The sequence below is a fragment of the Verticillium nonalfalfae genome (genome assembly GCF_003724135.2).
Source record: "Verticillium nonalfalfae strain VnAa140/NRRL 66861 chromosome Unknown scaffold_153, whole genome shotgun sequence".
NCBI lineage: Eukaryota > Fungi > Ascomycota > Sordariomycetes > Glomerellales > Plectosphaerellaceae > Verticillium > Verticillium nonalfalfae.
This window is the reverse complement of record NW_021167378.1, coordinates 34,873-54,929: the sequence shown is the minus strand read 5'-3', so window position 1 is coordinate 54,929 and position 20,057 is coordinate 34,873. Positions and strand designations below refer to the sequence as shown.

General features: G+C 59.3%; 6 protein-coding genes across 6 annotated transcripts; 2 read left to right on the top strand and 4 right to left on the bottom strand.

The window, feature by feature from the left end:
- Nucleotides 1-374: 374 nt before the first annotated feature.
- Nucleotides 375-2,054, top strand: D7B24_002289 (uncharacterized protein; the record flags this gene model as incomplete). Its single annotated transcript, XM_028636501.1, has 3 exons — nt 375-532; nt 839-1,121; nt 1,218-2,054. The coding sequence occupies 3 exons, from the start codon at nt 375-377 to the stop codon at nt 2,052-2,054; spliced, it is 1,278 nt and encodes a 425-aa protein (XP_028491335.1).
- Nucleotides 2,055-2,853: 799 nt separating this feature from the next.
- On the bottom strand, nt 2,854-4,233 carry D7B24_002288 (uncharacterized protein; the record flags this gene model as incomplete). The annotated part of the gene is made up of 4 exons (XM_028636500.1): nt 2,854-3,435; nt 3,522-3,832; nt 3,895-4,057; nt 4,126-4,233. The coding sequence occupies 4 exons, from the start codon at nt 4,231-4,233 to the stop codon at nt 2,854-2,856; spliced, it is 1,164 nt and encodes a 387-aa protein (XP_028491334.1).
- Nucleotides 4,234-4,788: 555 nt separating this feature from the next.
- Nucleotides 4,789-7,622, top strand: D7B24_002287 (uncharacterized protein; the record flags this gene model as incomplete). The annotated part of the gene is made up of 3 exons (XM_028636499.1): nt 4,789-4,806; nt 4,858-4,970; nt 5,036-7,622. 3 exons carry the CDS (start codon nt 4,789-4,791, stop codon nt 7,620-7,622), a joined length of 2,718 nt encoding a protein of 905 aa, XP_028491333.1.
- A 44-nt stretch (nt 7,623-7,666) lies between these two features.
- Nucleotides 7,667-9,215, bottom strand: D7B24_002286 (uncharacterized protein; the record flags this gene model as incomplete). The annotated part of the gene is made up of 5 exons (XM_028636498.1): nt 7,667-7,687; nt 7,741-8,185; nt 8,247-8,959; nt 9,010-9,051; nt 9,102-9,215. 5 exons carry the CDS (start codon nt 9,213-9,215, stop codon nt 7,667-7,669), a joined length of 1,335 nt encoding a protein of 444 aa, XP_028491332.1.
- Nucleotides 9,216-10,205: 990 nt separating this feature from the next.
- Nucleotides 10,206-11,165, bottom strand: D7B24_002285 (uncharacterized protein; the record flags this gene model as incomplete). The annotated part of the gene is made up of 2 exons (XM_028636497.1): nt 10,206-11,011; nt 11,087-11,165. The coding sequence occupies 2 exons, from the start codon at nt 11,163-11,165 to the stop codon at nt 10,206-10,208; spliced, it is 885 nt and encodes a 294-aa protein (XP_028491331.1).
- Nucleotides 11,166-12,529: 1,364 nt separating this feature from the next.
- Nucleotides 12,530-14,733, bottom strand: D7B24_002284 (uncharacterized protein; the record flags this gene model as incomplete). The annotated part of the gene is made up of 2 exons (XM_028636496.1): nt 12,530-14,519; nt 14,594-14,733. 2 exons carry the CDS (start codon nt 14,731-14,733, stop codon nt 12,530-12,532), a joined length of 2,130 nt encoding a protein of 709 aa, XP_028491330.1.
- Between the last annotated feature and the right edge of the window lie 5,324 nt (nt 14,734-20,057).

Below are 20,057 nucleotides of genomic sequence, written 5' to 3'. Positions count from 1 at the left end.
GTACCTATCCGTGCATCGTATCGTGTGCCGTCTCAAAGGACATACAGCTGCAAACAAGAGATGCCAGCTGGCCACCACGATGACCAAGAGTGGGGTAGCATGTGGCCCCACCCGCCCGCCGGCACCGGTCAAAGCTGCTGGAGTCATCGACTCGACCTCTCTCTCCACTACTGCCTCCGAGGGAAGGTACCCTACAGAAAGGTACTTGCAGCATCAAGCTTCCGGCATCTCTACCCTCAACCACGACTACGCGGCACTCTATGCCCCCCTCTCCCGGTCATAGCAGCTATCCTTAGACCTTCCGAAGACAACCTCTTGTTCTGGCGACAATACCTTCCACCCGTCTGCCGCCCCTCTCGCATGGCATCGCCAGCATGCTCACCATCGCGTTGCCCAAGGCTGGCAGACGATGCAGACTGAGGAGCACCCTCGCCTCGCCTACGACGAAAACAACCACAACGACGCCACGAACACGACCACAATGCAGGCACATCAACAACTCGGCCTGGAGAGCCGTCTCCGTTCTCGACGAGTAAGTTGTCTCCTCCGCCCCCAATCCACGCGCTGCTCGGCTGGGTCACATGCTAACGTGCGCGCCCCCTCCTCCTCCAGATGGGTGGCTCGTGAGGCCCGACCCATTAGCCTGCGGCAGCTCATGGTCTTTGGGCGCTCCCTGACCGAATCTCGACTCTTGAGCTCTGCCAACTATGTGCGGACGGAACTGCCCACTCGGTATGCGAACCCAACAGCTCTCCATCAACCGCCCTCCCGCCTCCCCCCCTTCCCCCTTCCCCCTTCCACCGCCGCCGCAGCGTCACTGACATGCCCGCCCGCGCAGCATCGCCCACCGCATCCGCGACATGCAGCAGTTGCCCTATGGCGTCGTCACGAACCCGCACATCAGCGACGTCTACGAGCTCTACCACAACGCCTTCGACACGTTCCGCAAGGTGAAGGAGGTCAAGACGCTCGAGGAGAACGACCACCTGTGCAGCATTATCGGCAAGATGCTCAAGACGCACCTGACCGTCATTCCCAAGCTGGCCATGGGCATATTAGAGAGCAACGGCCACATTGATCCCGCCGTGCTCGACCACTTCATGAACACAATCTTGCGATCGGTACGTGTGCCCTGTTCAGAGTGACACGCAGGCCGGCAGGCAGACAGGCCGGCAGACAGACAGACCACTGACCGGTACCCCCCTCCTCCTCCACAGAGAATCTCGAGACGCGTCATTGCAGAGCAGCACCTCGCGCTGACCGAGACGTTCGGCGCCGACTGGTTCTCGCCGGGCGCCAAGCTGCACGAGTCGGACTTTATCGGCGAGGTCTTCATCAAGTGCGTGGCCAGGGACGTCGTGGAACGGTGCTCGAGCGCCGTCGAGAAGCTCGCGCGCTCGACCTACGGGCCGGACGTGCGCGTGCCCGAGATCAAGGTCAACGGCCACCTCGACGCCAGCTTCCCCTTTATCCTCAGCCACATTGAGTACATCATCGGCGAGCTCCTGCGCAACGCGGTCCAGGCCGTCATCGAGCGGCAGCAGCGCCTCGCCGCCGAGGGCGGGCTCGACGCCACCGCCGCCCAGCAGCAGCAGCAGCAGCAGCCGCCGCCGCCGATCGAGGTGACCATCTGCGAGGCCCAGCAGCACGTCATGATCCGCATCTCGGACCAGGGCGGCGGCATCCCCACCAACGAGCTCCCGTACCTCTGGTCCTTCAGCAGCGGGCCCCAGAGCCGCCGCCGGCTCGAGAACCTGCGCCGCGTCCCCAAGCTCGCCGCCACCATGCAGGAGCTGCACGTCTCGGACGAGCTCGGCCGCGCCGACCTCAAGACGCCGAGCTACGAGAGCTCCCTCGCCTCCCTCACCGGCCGCCCGCCCAACCTCCGCCTCGGCATCGGCCTGCCCCTGAGCCGCGTCTACGCCGAGTACTGGGCCGGCGGCCTCGAGCTGCACAGCCTCTGGGGCTACGGCGTCGACGCCTTTTTGCAAATCTCCAAGCTCGGCAACAAGAACGAGCAGCTGACGACGAGGGCGTCCATGGACGCGATATGAGTCCTGGGGGTGTGTGCCGGGCGGAATAGAACCCATCGACGGATAGGGGGGGGGAGCAGCATTTGTTTTTGTTCGGCTTCAAACCTCGTGCCTGGCAAACATCTACAGCTGCACGGACGGGACACGGGGTTTTTGAGCAATGGAGGATCGGAACGTCAGGGAAGACGTAAGGGGCTCAGCGACTTGGGTAGCATCGGTTTTATGAATTTTAACCTACTGGGTTTTCTCATCCTCACTTTTGCAATGCACACACACACACACACTGCCTTCATTCAACATGCACATGAGACGATGGTGTGGCGTTTCTTGGTATCATGAACAGGTGAGCTATTACATCGTACGTAGCCTCAAGTACTAAAAGGCGGCCGACTAAGTTTGGCATAACAAAAAAAGGGGGGGTAGTAGCTGCAATGGGAAACAGAGAACGGACGCATGTTGAGAAAAATCGGGAAACGCCAGCCTGCCTCGCCCTCTTGCTCGCAGAGGTGCTGGAAGACCTCTTGGGTCATGGGGGGGTGAGGGGAGGGGGAAAGGAGCATGCGCAGAACTTCATACATGCAGCACACTCTCTCTCTCTCTCTCGCCATCCCCCTAAACCCTTCCCGCCCTACGGGAACAGAAAAGAACTTTCCCGACCGCCAGAGGCGCAAGCGAGCAAACAAGCAGGCAGATCCGTGAGCACGTTGGAGAAGCATCGAGCTTTTTCGGTCGTTGTCCACTCCAAACCACGAAAACGGGGACCGCCGAGCGACGAGGGAGACGTGTACGGTCCCGCGGAACCAGCCTGGACACGGGACGCTTAACGGCGGCCGTGGCTGCGGATGGCGCCGGTGCCCTGCATGGCCTCGAGCTCCGTCTCGAGCTGCTTGATCTGGGCGTGTGTCTGCTCGAGGTCCTTGTTGAGGCGGTCGCGCTCGGCGATGAGCTTCTGCTCCCACTGGCGGAAGCGCTGCTCCTCGATCTTGACCTGCTCGGTGAAGCGCTTGCGCAGCGCCTCCTCCTCCTCCTTGAACTTGGGGTTGTCGAGCTTGCGGGGGCGGGCCTCGCCGAACTTGCGCGTCTCCATCTGCTGGGCGCGGTAGGCCTCGTAGTGCAGCTCCTCGGTGGTGTGGATGAGGTCGAGCATGTGGGTGCGGATGAGGATGGAGCGCAGCTTCTTGAAGTCGCAGTGGTCCTCGTTCTCGACCTCGGCGACACCCCACGAGTACTGGCGACCCTTGACGATGCGGCCGTCGCCCGTCTTGACGTCCTTCTCGGAGCCAATGACGGCAAAGGGCATGGCGGCCATGAGGCTGCGCGCGTGCTGGGCGGCGGCCTCGTCATCCTCCTCGATCGGCGGCTGGTAGATCTTGATGTTCTGGGCCTCAATGACGGCTTGGATCTGGACAAGGGCTCTCTGTTAGCGGATGCTCACCGCTCCACGTGCGGACGGACGGAAGGAAGAAAAGAAAATGAAAATAGGCGTACCCTTTGCTTGAAACGGGCGAGGTCAGAGGGGCTGAGGGTGTCGGCCTTGGCAATGACGGGGATGAGGTTGACTCTGGAGCACAGCCTCTTCATGACCTCAATGTCGAGGGGCTTGAGGGTGTGACCGGTGGGACGGATGAAGTACAGGCAGGCGTGGACTCGGAGATCGATCTTGTCCTGACGGCGGGGCTGCTGCTCCTGCAGCATGTAGGACTCGTGCTGGTCGTCGAGGAACTCGATGATGGGCATCCACGAGTCCCTGTTGTTGACGTAGTCGCCGAAGCCGGGGGTGTCGATGACGGTCAGGCGAACTGTGCAGGTCAGCCTCTGGTCATCTCCTGTCATGGACGGAAAGGGGACGTGTCAGGCCTACCCTTGAAGAACTTCTCCTCGAGCTCGGCCTTGGTAATCTCAATCTCGACCGTCTTGTCGACCTGCTTCTGGTGTCGTCGCTTGTGGTCGGCATAGTTCTTGATGGTCGTGGAGAACAGCGTGTTGATGAAGGTGGTCTTTCCGAGGCCAGACTCGCCGGCAACCTGTTGGTATCCCGTCAGCATGGTGGTTTGATCAAGACAGACGCATCATTGCACAGAGAGGAACGGACCATGATGGTGAAGCCAGCTCCCCTCTTGGCGACAATCTTGTGACGCTGGTTAGGGAGGTTGGCAATGCCAATCGGTGAGGCGCTCTCGGCGGCGGTGGGAGGAGCCATCTTGAATGTGTGTTGATGATAATCCGTCACAGAGTCAATGGCGGTGTTCTGGAAAGGGAATCGACGCGAGCTGGAGTGAACGATGCACGCAGATGGGTCGAGGGCAAGGTCGAGGTTGGGTCAGGCTCTTTGGGGGGTGTATCGAAGGTCGAGAAGTATGGGATGACCGTTGGACGGGGATCGGGCCAAAGATGCTGAGCTGTGCTCGTGCTTTCAGAATCAGGGGGGGGGGGGAAACTGCCCGCCAAATTTCCCTGCCGGCTGCTGGGGGGGAGACAAGCGAAAAGGGAATGAGGAGTCCCCTTTTTCTTGCCCAATGAGGGAGCCGTCCCTGGATCCTGAGCAAGACGCCGCCTTTCCCTCCTGAGCGTAGCGCACCTGGTGGGTCGCAAGGAGCTCTGGAAGAATTATCCACCGGCCCCCCGCCGAAAGTTTTCTTATCGATAAGCATTTTCTCGATCGGAGGCAGGAAGGACCAAGAACCAAGAAGCCCACCAGAGAAATGCGACGACGACCACGATTCCCAGACGTCAGTGAAGCGGCGCCCAGGCAATCATGAAGACCGACTTTAAGGTGAGACCTCGCCTCTTGCCTTTGAGACTCACCGCTGACTGACCGCCCCAGTTCTCCAACTTGCTCGGTACGGTGTACTGCCAGGGCAACCTGCTCTACAGTCCCGACGGCACCCAGCTCTACTCGCCCGTCGGCAACAGAGTGACCGTCTTTGACCTGGTCAAGTACGGCCCTCGTCACTCCTGTAGCCATTGAGGAGACCATACAGCTGACATGGCATCCCTCGCAGCAACAAGTCGCACACGCTTCCCTTTGCCCACCGCAAGAACATCGCCCGTATCGGCCTCACGCCGCGGGGCAACCTCCTGCTCTCCGTCGACGAGGACGGCCACGCCATCCTGACCAATGTCCAGCGCCGAATAGCGACCTACCACTTCTCCTTCCGCGGCAAGGTCACGGCCCTCGCCTTTGCGCCCTCGGGCCGTCACTTCGCTGTCGGCCTCGGCCGCAAGATCGAGGTCTGGCACGTCCCCTCGACGCCCGACTCGAACGCCGCCGGCGAGCTCGAGTTTGCGCCCTTTGTCAAGCACCACACCCACACACAACACTTTGACGATGTCCGCCATATCGAGTGGTCCAGCGACTCGCGCTTCTTCCTGAGCGCGTCCAAGGACATGACGGCGAGGATATGGAGCCTCGACCCCGAGGACGGCTTCGTGCCCACCGTGCTCTCGGGCCACAAGCAGGCCGTCGTCGGCGCCTGGTTCTCCGAGAACCAGGAGACCATCTACACAGTCAGCAAGGACGGCGCCGTCTTTGACTGGCAGTACGTCGGCAGGCCGAGGCGGCAGGAGGATGCCGACGACGACGACGACGACGACGACGACGACGACATGGCGCTGGACGACAAGGAGGCCGACATGCGGTGGAGGATCGTCAACAGGCACTACTTCCACCAAAACGACGCCAACGTGCGGTGCGCGGCGTTCCACCCGGAATCCAACCTCCTCGTGGCCGGCTTCTCCAACGGCATCTTCGGCCTCTACGAGATGCCCGACTTCAACCAGATCCACACGCTCAACATTTCCCAAAACGAAATCGACTTTGTCACGATCAACAAGAGCGGCGAGTGGCTGGCCTTTGGCGCCTCCAAGCTCGGCCAGCTCCTCGTGTGGGAGTGGCAGTCCGAGTCGTACATCCTCAAGCAGCAGGGCCACTTTGACTCGATGAACTCGCTCGTCTACTCGCCCGACGGCCAGCGCATCGTGACCATTGCCGACGACGGCAAGATCAAGGTGTGGGACGTCGAGTCGGGCTTCTGCATCGTCACCTTCACCGAGCACACGAGCGGCGTGACGGCGTGCGAGTTTGCCAAGAAGGGCAACGTCCTCTTCACCGCCAGTCTCGACGGCTCCATCCGCGCCTGGGACCTCATCCGCTACCGCAACTTCCGCACCTTCACGGCGCCCACGAGGCTGTCCTTTTCCTGCATGGCCGTCGACCCCAGCGGCGAGGTCGTCGCCGCCGGCTCGCTCGACTCGTTCGACGTGCACATTTGGTCCGTCCAGACGGGCCAGCTGCTCGACCAGATGTCCGGCCACGAGGGCCCCGTGTCGGCCCTCGCCTTTACGCCCAACGGCGACTCGCTCATCTCCGGCAGCTGGGACCGCACGGCGCGCATCTGGTCCATCTTCAACCGCACCCAGACGAGCGAGCCGCTGCAGCTGCAGGCCGACGTGCTCGACATTGCCGTCCGCCCCGACTCGCTGCAGCTCGCCGTCTCGACGCTCGACGGCCAGCTGACCTTCTGGTCCGTCACGGACGCCGAGCAGGTCGCCGGCGTCGACGGCCGGCGCGACGTCTCGGGCGGCCGCAAGGCCACGGACCGCCGCACCGCCGCCAACGTCGCCGGCACAAAGGCCTTCAACAAGATCCGCTACAGCACCGACGGCTCGTGCGTGCTCGCCGGCGGCAACAGCAAGTACATCTGCCTCTACTCGGTGCACACCATGGTGCTCCTCAAAAAGTTCACCGTCAGCGTCAACCTCTCCCTGTCCGGCACGCAGGAGTTCCTCAACAGCAGGCTCCTCACCGAGGGCGGGCCCGAGGGCGAGCTCGACGACCAGGGCGAGGCCTCGGACCGCGACGACCGCCGCGACAAGGCCCTGCCCGGCGCCCGCCGCGGCGGCGACCCGTCCGCGCGCCGTCGCGCCCCCGAGGTCCGCGTCACCGGCGTCGCCTTCTCGCCCGCCGGCAACGCCTTCTGCGCCGCCTCGACCGAGGGCCTCCTCGTCTACAGCCTCGACGACGTCCTGGCCTTTGACCCCTTTGACCTGGCCATGGAGATCACGCCCGCGTCGACCCTCGCCGTCCTCGACGACAGGGACTACCTCAAGGCGCTCGTCATGGCCTTCCGTCTCAACGAGGCGAACCTCATCAAGCGCGTCTTCCTCGGCGTGCCGCACGCCGACATTCCCCTCGTTGTCGGCGGCCTGCCGATCGTGTACGTCCCGCGCCTCGTGCGTTTCGTGGCCGCGCAGACGGAAGAGACGCCGCACATGGAGTTTTGCCTGCTGTGGATCAAGGCCCTCGTCGACAAGCACGGCGCGTGGCTGACGCAGAACCGCGCCAAGGTCGACGTCGAGCTGCGGGTCGTCTCCCGAGCCGTCTCGCGCATGCGTGATGAGATTCGCAGGCTGGCCGACGACAACGTCTACATGGTGGACTATCTGCTGGGGCAGGCCAAGGGACCCGTGGGCGAGGGACAGCTGGCATTGGAGGCGGCACCGGAAAAGAGCAAGGTCATCACGGCAGCAGTGGCGGCGGAAGGCTCAGACGATGGATCGGATGAGGACGGTTGGATTGGGCTAGACTAAGACGGCAACTAATATACCCCGTGTACAATTTCCCATGGTGAATCTCACGACCGGTTGGGGACATCCTGTATGTTGTTAGCCTTGCTTGTAGTAGAGCATGAATTTGTTTGAGACGTACCTCCCAGCTTTCGTCAAAGCCGGCGGCGCGCACCCATCGACCGCCTTCCTCTTCTCCGCCCTCTGTGCCATCCAGCAGCGTATAGTGCATTTTGAGCCAAACATCATCACTCTTTACCTTCTTCCAGGGCCGATCGGCATACGGCTCACACAGCTCCCGACACACCGCGAGGGAGCGAGCGACCTTGACGGTGTGGCCGTCATCGTCGATGGCGTGGAAGCGCGGCAGCAGGTCTTCAGGTCGTGCCATGAGTGCCTTTCCACGGTCGAGATCCTTGGGTCTGTATGCCGCGATAGCATCAAAGCGGATCTCGGGAGTGCCCCTGGCGGCATTCTGCACGAGGTCGAGGCGGATCTTGTACTCGAGGATGCGCACTTTGTCCTCGACTGAGACCCAGTCGGTCTTGTTCAACGCGACAAAGAAGGGGGCCGCGTTCGTGTGGTGGCTGTAGAACGTTAGTTCGCCCTCCTCTTTTGGATGTGCGCGGCCATCGAGTCGCTACTCACATGAGGAAGAAGTCCCATTTCGCATCCTTGCCCTTCCTCAGCGCCGCGCCAGCGGCAACCCAAAACGCAGTCTCGAACATTTCAGCCGTCCTCTCATCAAGCTCGTCGGTCTTGATCTTGACCCGCTTCGCAATCGCCTTCATCTCTTCCGGTGCTCTGATGAGCACGCCATCATAGACCTTGTTGTCGTCCCCAGGCCGCGCGGCGTTCCGCAACTTTTCATTCTTCGCAATGGCTTCATGCAGTTCTTGGATCGAGGGCATGTCGCCAGCCGCGCCCTCTTCCGTCTCCTTGAGGAAGGGGCCAAGCTGATTTTTGTGCACAGCAGCCTGGGCAAGCCCCTCAGCAACAATGGCGGGCTGCTCCCACTCAATGCCGTACATGAGCTGGATGAGGGGGTGGAGGAACCCAGCGAAGAGCCGCTGCAAGAGATCTTCTGCGCGCTCATCCTTTGCAAAGATGAATTCCTTCAGGACGGGACCGATGCCGCGGGATTCGAGCTCACGCTGGAAGAAGAGCAGAAAGTCTGGATAGTAGGCCTCTTTCCCGAGGAGGCGCGGGGCCGTCTCAGACCAAGACGTTGCGAGGGCATCAGCAAGGGCGGGGTGTATCGGCTGGGCGGCACGCTGGTACGACGTGTTGGTCTCATGGGCCCTGTTGAGTGAGTCGGGGGATGCGCCCGTGCCGTAGAGGGCGAGGAGATGGTGCACAATCTGGCCGTGTTTAGTCGGAGTGGTTTAATAGTAGGAGTGAAGACTCTCACATGATTGTGATACCCTGACTGATTGAAGAAGACGTGGTGGTTCTGGGATTTTCAGTGGACGCACAGGGCGAACCGAGGCGGTGCCGACATACCTCGAGATCTGACTGAAGCAGCTCTGTCGTTCTGGCCGCCGTAGGCTCAGGCTGATCAAATGTGAGGAGGCCCGTGTTGGTCTTGGAGACGTGAATCTTGTAAGCTGTCGCCATGGTTGCAGCTGCTGTCGAGGTAGACAGTCGGTGGTATCGCGGGACAGGTAGGGGGATTGATTTCAATGATGGTCGGGAAAGGGTGATCACTTTAGCTGCTGCTGTCGAGGCAAGTAATCTCATCCTTCTGTAATAATAACCCGCGCATCGGAGTCGTGGGAAAAGCGGCCAGACGGTCGGTTTATATACGTCAATCGAGCGTAATGCAGTTGGCTCGCCTTCGCCGTCTCACTCGCCTGAGCCATGGTCAGTCCTAGGTACCTAAGACTCACACACCCGCGAAGATGACGATGCCGTCAGACGGAGGAAGGACACGATGCAAGAAGATGGGGAGATTACCAATCGATCACTTTTCGCTCTGGTCGAGATGCACCTGGTCGAGCACCTAGTCGACGATGTCTATTCGGAATGCTGTCATTGGGCAGGCGCTCTGGGGTTGCGACGGGTAGGGAAGGCGCGACCCCAGTCGTATCCCCGGGGCGCCTTCCTGTCCGTAGTTGTGACATCATCCCGATTCAGACTCGCGCGTTTCTGGCATACGCCCTTCACTACCTTAGGTACCTAGGTAGCTAGGTACCTACCCTCACTAGCCAGTCGCTCTCGACAGGCCACTTGCCGAACGAGACACATGGGGCGTGACGGCTGCGCGTATCCGTCGTCGCTTGCTAATCAGAGACACAAGAGAGGTCTCGATGTCCGATGGCCGCTCATAATTCCGCTTCGGTCGCCGGCCGATGATGCCCTGAGTATCCCACCGTCGGCTGCCGAAGCACTGTCTCCGCTGCGGGGCCGACCGCCGGGTGTCTAGTGGAGGGTCTCACCTTCCATCAGTTGCAACACCACCAAGACAAGATTGCCACGAATCACAAGGATGACAGGAACGTCGGACGTTTCAAGGTGGTTACTCTGTTTCTTCTTCAAGTTGTTCGTCGTGGATATCATATCTACTCCCCCGCACACCATGCGTTTCCCGCTTCGTATGCAACAAGTTTACTCGTCATCCTCGTCATCATCGTCCTCAAACTCGACATCGCTCATGGCCTCCATCTCCTGCGCCTGCGCAAAGTACTTGAGCGCCTCGGGCCACAGGTCGACGGCGATGGCCTGCGCGAGGTCGTCGCCGCCGGGGAAGATCTCGAGGTCGTCGTCCTCGTCGTCCTCGTCGTCCTCCATCTCCTCGTCGCCGTCGACCTTCTCGCCGTTGAGGCGCATCTGGATCTCGCGCGTCTCCTTCTCGAAAGCCGCCTTGCTTTCGGCCTCGGTGATCCTGCGGCCGACGTAGCCGAGCCAGGCAAAGAAGGACACGCCGCCCATGCCCGTCTCCTCCATCTTGGCGCGCAGGGCCTTGGCCTCGGCCGAGTCGCCCTTGCCGCCCTTCCACGCCGTCGCGTCGCTGTCCCAGACCTTCTTGACGAGGTCGAGCAGGCCGCCGGTGAGGTCCTTGCCGGCCTTCCAGCGGAGCGTCACGGGCTCGCTGATGAGGCCGGTGAACTCATCCGAGTGGCGGTACCAGAACTTCTTCTCGACGACCTTGTCCTCGAAGAAGTCGTTGTCGCCAAACTCGAGCTTGATCGACACGCTGCGCGGGTCGCCCTGCGCGCCGTTCTCAATGTCGAAGCGCGACACGGACACGTTCTTGAGCGCCGCCAGCAGCAGTGCCGAGTCCTGGGGCTGGATGTACTCGTCAATGTCGGGGGGCGCCTGCTCGAGAACGAGGGGCCAGAAGTTGGGAATCTTGGAGATGATGGCCTGGCGCTTCTCGTAGAGGGGGCGCGTCAGCTCGTACTGCTTGCGGACTGTTGCGCGCTTCTGTTAGCTTGGTGCTCTTGGTTCCTCAACCACGGTTGCCTGTCCTGGTGGACCGCACGTACTGATCTCGGTCTCGACATCCTCAAACTCGCGCTCAATAGCAGCGAGCTGCTCGTAGCTGATAGGCGACTCCTCAGCCATTTTGTAGGACAATGGTATTAATGTACGTGTGTGTGTGTGTGTGTGTAGACCTTTCTCGTGTTACTCGGGATAGAACAAGTCCGAGGGTGTAGTAAGGTGTAAGGACGTGAAAGAATCCAAAAACAAAAAAAGTTGGTATGCAGGAGGGGAAGGAACAGTCAGGAAATGCGGTGAGATGTGATGAGCTCTAATACCCCTCCATCAACCTTCCGCCCCAACACACTTAAATACCCTTTCCCCCTTCCAGCTCTCGCAGGCCTTGAGGGCTCCCCGCCAAAAAGCTACGTTGCCAGGGGCAGCTAGCCCAGCTAGCTGGGCAGCAAGCGGGCTCAGCCTGATGAGAGCGATTGAGAGACTGCGTGACAACACAGAGAAGGGCAAGGAAGGGGAAAAAAAAATCTTCATGTTCCCCTCCAACCGTTGCCCCTCTAGGACCCTCCACCAAGTGTCATTGGCTCCCCAAGCTGATGTCATTGGTTGGACCCTGATCCCTCCCCCTCCCCCCTCTCTAAAGGTGAAGATCCGCGCGGCGAGGCGTGCCCTTTCTGACCAGTACCCCGATTCGGGGTTTGTTTTTTCTTCTTCTTTTTTCTTCTCTACCGGGTAACGTCCCTGGGGAGGCGAGGTGGAAGCGCCCTAGCCCGACTGTACGCCCCATCCGCTGGCGCCTTCTGCCTTTTTGGAAGGGTCCCATGTGGGGCCGACCCTGGACCTCGTCCACCGAGACAACGGGCTGCTGGCTTGACACGTGCAGCTGTTCGCCACTGACCTTACCCTGCTGTTACTCAACCGAACCTCACTAGCTCAGGCGTCTTCAGGAGCTCCGAGCTCCAGCTCTATCGTGAAATTTCGATCGTCTTCATCTCCCAGCTATCAAGTCATGCTATCGTGCCGAATGACGCAAGGCACCTAGAAAGGCAACGCAAGGTCACTCACTGATCATGGTCATCATGTCCCTCGCATGCACTGGAGTAAAATTTGGAAACACAAAATAAAAATAAAAACGCGTATTGACCACCGGTGGTACCAGCCATGGCTGTACGTAGGTACATCCTGCATGCTCGCGCATCATCGCCATATTCTTCTTTCCCAGCAAACTCCAAAACATGCTTTGATGAAAAGTAAACCCACCACCCCCTCCTCAATCCGTTCTTTTGGCTTGATCTCTCACGCAGCGCTGCGGCGTGATCCGTCGAACCGCTGAGATGCATTCCAGTCGATCATCAAGACTTCAAGACATGGCCAACTATCATCAATCAGTTCCTTCGTACCCGGTCCAATCACTCCAGCCTCAACAACGCGACGCGTCTTGCTGCCTCTGCTGAAGCCACATAAAGCCTTCCCTTGCTTCCACCGTAACCGCCTCACCAGTGAATCTGCGTCACTCTCGACCGCATGTCAGGCGCCCCTGGCACGATGCCCCGCGTGCCCACCTGCAGTCGAGCGAATCGAGCCCGCAGGTCAAAGTCGACGGCCCTCACCATGACGCGCTTGTCCTCAGGCACCGGACCTGGCGTCGCCCTGCTGAGACCGGGGCTGCTGTTATGCCTGTGGTTTTGGGGCGTGTCCCATCGCGCGTTGCCACCGGGGCCTAGCGGCACGTCGGCCCCAAATTCGAGCGATCCGTGCCGGGTGGGCACGCTTGGCTGTGGCATGCCCCAACCGTTCGCTGAAGCCAACACGTCCGGCTCTTCCTCAATCGCCGTGACCCAGTGCCCGATCCGTGCCGTCAGCTCGCTGTCCCACATGCCCTCTCGCCGCGCGCTGCTGCGCAACAATTGGATGGCCTGGCGTCGTATCACAGCGTTCCTGCACTTGGTCGCCACCACAAATAGAGGTGGCACAATACCCAGGTCGGCGCTAAAGCTCGGTTTGATGTGGTGCGTGGTGTACTCGCGTCCTCCGAAAATGTCCGGCCTGTACGCTTGCCGATGCTGGCATAGCTCCGGGTTGGGGCATCGCTTAGCTGCCGCTCGCCGTTCCTCATCACCTACCACCTCCAACGCGAGGTCGACTATCGTCTTGAACTGCGCCTGAAACATGTCGAATTGCGACTCATTGTCGCTGAACGTCATGAGGTACAGAATCTGGCTCATAATGTGGAACATTTTGAGCACCGCAATGCCGGCCTTTTCCTGATGTGTGACGCTCGGCGCCGTGCGAGACTGCAGGATGGGATCAAACGCCACGGCCCAAGCGTCCAGCTGACCCTTGAAGCTCAGGCCATACTGCTGGAGAGATTTCGGAAGGATACCCATTGGATTGTTGGCTCCGCTGGCTTGCGAGTAGCTGAACAGCGTCTCTGTGAACCGCAACATCTTCTCGAGAAGCTTGTCGTATGTCAGCCGTGCTTCCATCAGGGTAAAAAAGCGATCAGGGATATCCGAAGGGTTCAGGGACGATGGCGAGCTTCCCGCATCAGACGGCGGCGACGATGACGAGTCCGATGACTGCGGGGTCAGGCGAATGACGTACGGCTGCGGGAAGTGGAATGCCATGTCGTAAGACTTGGCTTGAATCGCGAGTCGCGTAAACATGGTGATGAGCTCTTGTTCCACAGGTTCTTCGGATCCAACGTAAAAGGACTGGCGTCGCTCTGCCCGGAGCTTCTCCAGCAAGCCCAGACCGTTCTGGATTTGCACGATGGCTTGCTTGTGGTCACCAACAAAGGAATCAAAACAAGCGAGGAGAACGCTGGCCATGAGACGTCCTCGGTTCGACCTCTGATCCTGGTTGTCCATGTGAACGAGCGCATTGATAGCTTCCGAGTACTGCCGTATGGCAACCTCCCAGTGTCGCATGGCACTATCAAAGGCACTGAGGTTGTCGTTATTCGAGGGTGAACCTGGTGGCGATTCGGATGTCTGCTCCAGAGTCTTGTAGAGAGCGCCGAGGGCTACGACAGCGTGGCGGATGGCATTGTCGGAATGACACTCTTGCAAGACCGTTCGCGTCCAAAAGACGGAATCAAAGTACCCCGATAACTCATTGGCGGTGTGTGTTCGGAAGAGCTGGAAGTACAGTCCCTCGTGCGTGGCCAGGGGGAGATTGGCCGATGGACGATAGATGGAGATGGGGGCGATGGCATTGATAGATGGCAATGGCGTCTGTGGTGGTGTCAGGTGCTGCCGCTCGCGTTCCCGGATCTTCTGCCTTCTTCGTGGGGCAATATCGGTGCCATGTTGCGCCGAGGCTATCGGCGTGGGCGCGGCAGCGAGGGGTTTTGGTGCAATCGCGAGGACTTCATGAGACCTGGCGCTTCTTGGAGGAGCCGGATAGCCGGCGCATTCTTTGCGAGAACGAACGCATTGAGTACAGGCAGGGCGCTTCTCGTCGCACTTGATTCTGCGATGTCTGAGCGCGACTGGTTAGCACGGCGGCGGCGGCGGCGGCGGCATGGGGTAGAGAGCGACGACAGAGATACGTACTTGCAATTGTGGCATCCGGTTTTGACCTTGGGCTTGCTTGTCCTCGCTCTCTTTGGCTTTTGTGGACCGTCAGATTCAGGGCTGAGGGATGGCCCGGCGGCGGGGGCAGTCTGCTGCGGGAGGTTGGAGACGGGAAGCATTGTCACGGTGTCGAGTCAGGTCGGGAACGTTGGGAATCCTTGGGCGAGGGCATTGCCTGTGGGTGTATGGCTGAGGGGTGTCGTTGCCAAGAGAAATTTCATACGGATTCACACGTGGATGGAGAATCGCTTGACGATGAATGTCGATTCGATCAAGGTCCCGAGCGAGGTCCAAGGAACTTTGGTGTTTCTGGCGCAGGCCCGAATCCACAGTTGGAGATCCCCAGCAAGCACAGAGCCGATAGGGCCAGCTAGTCAGTGGCAATGATCGCACCGTGTTCGAGGATGTCGCTTGAGAGATGAGCAGGGAAGGGCCGAGGTAGCGGTATAGCAGTGACAAGACGTATGTTGGACTATCCAGATCGAAGCAGTGATATCGTGGTGTTCTTCTCTCTTCTCCTAGTATTGCTCAGCCCACGCGAGGCTATGGTCAAACTCAGAGGCTGATGTAGCCAGTCGATAAGACACAGACCGTGGTGTGAGATTTCGGAGGGGAAACGCGGACAGCAGTGGTGGGAGAGATGGACGTTGGGGGCGGCGACGGGAGAAAGTGGACAGGCACTGAACCAAATAAGGCCTGGAAGGCGCCAGTGAAAGTGACGGGTCTGTGGGTGACGGGTGGTGCAGGGGTCCCAGGGTTGCACAAGCATTGGTGGGCAAGAAGAGTAGGTACCTAGGTACGGAAGGTACAGCAAGTACCTAGGCAAGGGCAGTACTCGCGGTACCTACCGACCTTGCTATTTAGTGAGAAGGTGAGGAAGGGGGGGGTAGATCCGCGAAGCCAAGTAGCGCCAATGTGGAGAAACAGAGACCGGGGGCAGGGGCCGGGCCAGAGGGCTAGAGGGCCAGCCAGAAGCTGGGATGAGGGGTGGCTTGGAAGCTTCAAAGGGGACTAAGCTATGGTAGAGACGTGTTCGTGAACGCCAACTGACAAGCTAATAGGAGTAGGGGGCGTCTCTTCCACGAGCTGGATCTAAGAAGCAAAGGTAGGAAGGTATGCGCATGGGCTGATAAGGGAATGAACGTGCCGTGCGGGGGTCTCACTTGATCATATGAAGCGAGCCGGACTAAGGGGGGTGGTTGTGGTCCTGCGATACCGACCTTACCTGCCAAAGGTAGGGTACCATCAACAGTACCTGAATTCGGATAAGAATACCTGATCTTCTCCGCCCAAGGAAAGATTAGGTCAAGCGGATGAAGAGGGGAGAGGAGACGGCCAAATGCGACAGAAGAGATGGAGAGGGGAAGAGAGGGGGGGGGGGCAGCAAACAAATGGGCCACAGTTGGGTCTCACGAGCCGTGGTACCTCAATGGGATGTGGTACGCGGTGCGACTTGTAGCTCTGGCTCGCATATTTGTCTTTTCCAGATGCTGACGATAAATGTCTCTGTCATTCGGAGGGTTTTGCTCATTATTGCGTGTGTAACGGACGGGTGGCCTGGCGGAAAGCCTCATTGCGCGAGCTTTCTCGTCTTTGGGTGTAATGCTGATTCAATAGTAGACGTGTCGTGTCGCCGATAATACTGTCTGCCCTTCGCTCCGCCGTGGCCAGGTCGGGCCATGGGGGTGGGGGTGGAGGTCAGAGGCAACTGTTGGCGAGATGGAGGTCCCCGGCGTCGAGACGATGCCACGAGATGAGTATGGGCCAGAAGGGTCCTCGGAGAAGGGTCCTCGGCAATTTTTTTTTTCCTACCTTCGGTCCACGATGACCAGAATTTGTTCCTCGGCAGGTCTAGTGTACTTGTCACTCACTCGCGCTTCCAAGCCACAAGCTCGCTACGTAGGTAGCTAGGTACGGAGCGTAATGAGCATTGACCGCGGAAACACATGGTCAATGCCGCGGGGCCCTTGGACCTGGCGTTCGAGGCGGAAAGCAGCGTTGTCCGTGGTCCATACTCAGTCCATATGCTGAGGTCCGTAAATGGGAAGCCCTCGTCTGCGTCTAGGTTTCAGTCGAGTCAAAAGAGGCTGAGAGGTGTGGGTGATCAGTCATCGCCTCCGTTGTCAGCGGACGTGTCAAGCTCGCTTCCCCGACTGATGAGGAAATGCCGTTGTTTGCGTCCATTTTTGATGCCAGCGTCGCACTAACGTCATGGGGTTAAGATGTGGTGCTAGCGCCCGGCGTCGAGGGCGGATGAGGTTACTCTGTCGGGCCATGATGGACGGCTGCGCAGCGCTAACATCGGTCGCTGCTAGGCCCGAGCTACAGCGCTTGAGGGGAGGGGACAGCAGATGTACGAATGCCACGAACAGAGGGGGCATGAGGTCACCGGGGGGCCATGGCACTTTGTGTTGTCGATGCGATGATGTGTCAGTCGAGATTATAGGCGCATATGTCTTTCTCTGTATGCAGTCATGATGCTGCGTCGCGCAGTTGCCGCCTCTCGTGGCAGAGCAAGCAGACCTTGCAAGGTCTGGCAAGGGCAAGCAGGGTCAGCCAAGAACGCGCCCCTCCCCTCCACCCCTGACGAGCAACCACGAAGGAGGCGGGTGCGTGACATGGAAGGTGAGGTGCAGACCAACGGCGGGAAGGATGGAAGGAAGGAATTCGAGCACCGCGCTCGGTCCAGTGCACGGCACGCCTCGCAACGAGTCACCACCAAGCCGCCAACTCAGCCACTGTGGCCTCCCGCCCTCTCAGAAGCTCTGAGGGCGATTGGTCCAGTACGATTTTGATCCAACAGCGACGACGCCCGGGCCGATCCGGATTGCTGTCGAGGGTCTTCTTGCCTGGTTTGCCCAAGACGGATGTTCCTGCCCTTGCTGTTTCTTGTCGCGTCGTGCCATCCCTACGGGGTTGCTCCTTGCTCCGATCTCATCTGCAACAGCAATTCATGTGTCGTGTTCCCCTGCCCTCGTCCACTCACCCACTCTCTCCTCCACCCAACTCTCCGCCTCCCCTTCCAATCCCCTCCCCTCCCACCTCTCTCGTCCTGCATCGTAGGGCTGGCGGCCGCGAAAGGCCTAGCTCGCTAGGTCGGCACAGTAGGTCGGCATACAGATGGACAACTTCGACATGCCGGCGGCCTCCGTGACGATGCGCCTCAAGACAGTCAGTGACCTCAGCTGACCCAAGAGACCTCCAGCCGAGGCGCCAAACGTCGACATGTCGCCAGCAACACCACGTCACAAGCATCGTCATTCGTGCGCACCATGAATGTTGCCCGCACCGCTTCATTCGCACGAAAGGCCCACCCCACCGTCAACCCCAGGAGACTGCTCCCACTTGTCGGATCCTTCGTCATGAACAAACCTTGAATCCAGCGGCTTACGGCGCCTCTTCCCAACTCGCTACTCATCGGTCCGTCCTCCGTCAACGTCTGCGGGGTTTCCAGTTCTTTGGACGCGACTCGGGCTACGCCGAAGACAACCCTGGTCCCTGACCCCCGGCTCACCCCCCTTTTCAGCCCGTTTCAGCCCTATACCGAGCATCATCACCACCCTTAAACGCCATCTTCATATCCCACTCTCCTCTGCCACCAATCGACCACCACCACCTCCCATGCAGTCGTTTCTTGAGCGCCTGCTCGACCATCCCTCGCACACCGCTACTCCGAACTCGTCGCGACCTGCCCACGCATTGAGCCACCCCCAACCACCCGAGAAGCCATCATCGATGGACACCGCCCCGCCCAGTCGACGTGGGATGATCGATCACGGGCTTTGACTGGCTGCTGGCAAGTGGCCTCGGTGTCTTCAACTACAGGAGTAAAGGCAATCACTGGTCCCCTCTCGTGCAGGAAAGTATGTCTTCTGGAACACTTCCAGCTTCTGCGCCTCGACGCCTCGAGCATGATGCGTTCCGGCCAATTATGATGTGACACTGCCACCAGCGCTATCACATCGTATGCCCGGCAAGGTGTGCCAGTAAGTTTTTTCAAGTAGGTTCTCATCCTCAGGATCATGAATCTTCCAAGACGGCGAGACAAAGTCGAGTCTTTGCCACGAACGTCTTCTCGGTGCTGGACAGTCCTGTCCTCCGCATCCACCGGGGGTTGTCAGCACTACTCGAACTCTGCAGCTCGATCCTATGCAAGACGAAACAGCGCCCACAGGCTTTGCATACCAAGCGCGCTGGCCCATGTCATATGGCTTGCCTATGCACTGCAACGTTAGGGGGGGGGGGCTATGATCTTACTGAGACAAAACTGCCGAGCGGGTTCCATCCCCGGCTGGCTGTGCCGACAGTGTTAGTCAACTCGCAAGTATGGCTTCCTCGTGACAACCGGCCTGGCGGGCCTTTGAAGGGATGCATATCGACTCTGACGTGCACCTCAGAAGCCGCGCCTCTGCATATCCCCTTGCCTGCACAATGCTGAGTGGCCGCCACGGACACGCCGCTTCCAAAGTAGCACAGGGTCTCCCCGACCTTACTTGAAAGGGGCTTGCGGGCGTCGCTCAACGCATCTCAAATCTGTAGGTAAGAGGTTCCTTATGAGCCCAGCTCAAATACTAGCCAACCAAAATTTACCCCCTCCATTTGAATCATTGGCATCGGACCGCGTTATACTCTCATGCCATCATCAACGTCATGTAATTGAGGGCGGCTGTGGCTGTCAAGTTGGTCTAGCGAATGTCCGGTGGCGACAATCGAGGTGATCAAATGCAGAACGCCGTGATCCCATTTCACTTTTTAAAGAGACATTCAATGGCAAGCTGCCTCCTGGCTGGATGTTTGCTCTCGCCTGTTCAGATCGGAGTCTTCGGTAACTCGTGATTGATACCTTGCTCGAGGAAAGCAACCAGCGTCAAATGTTAGGGACATGTGGGAGAACCAGTGTTGGTTAATCAATTGTGTCTAGCTGGTCGTTTTAAGTGATATAATCCAAGTAGGAGGAGCTTGTACCCAATTGATGCATTCTCAACTGTTAGAGACTTTGGTCCAAAACCACCATACAACAATCGAGGCTCACGTGCTATCGCCAAGCTCTCGCTCTCTTTTTCTCTCTCTCGACTGTGAACGCTGGAACCCCAACGAGTGCCGTGCAATGGCGCAGGATCAAGTCCGCAGATTCTAATCGGATACTATTGGTTCGTTGGTCGTGGGAGGCAGCCCGTCGAAGCATTGTGGTGCGCCTCATTTTCTTCTCTTCGAGCGCGGGGTCGTGGTCTTGCTCGCAGCCTTACGGCATCCCGTCTGTTTGCATTCCAACCCCCTTCAGGGTAAATCATCATCACGTTGTGCCTCGCGTCACGATGTCTTTGGAAAAACTCAAACAGAAATTTACGCTCAAAGTTCGGCGGCCAGCTCCGGCTGAGGCCCGAGGTCCCCGAGCCGATGTCTCCCCCCCCCCGAGCCGGTGCCCGGTGACTCCTCCACTTGC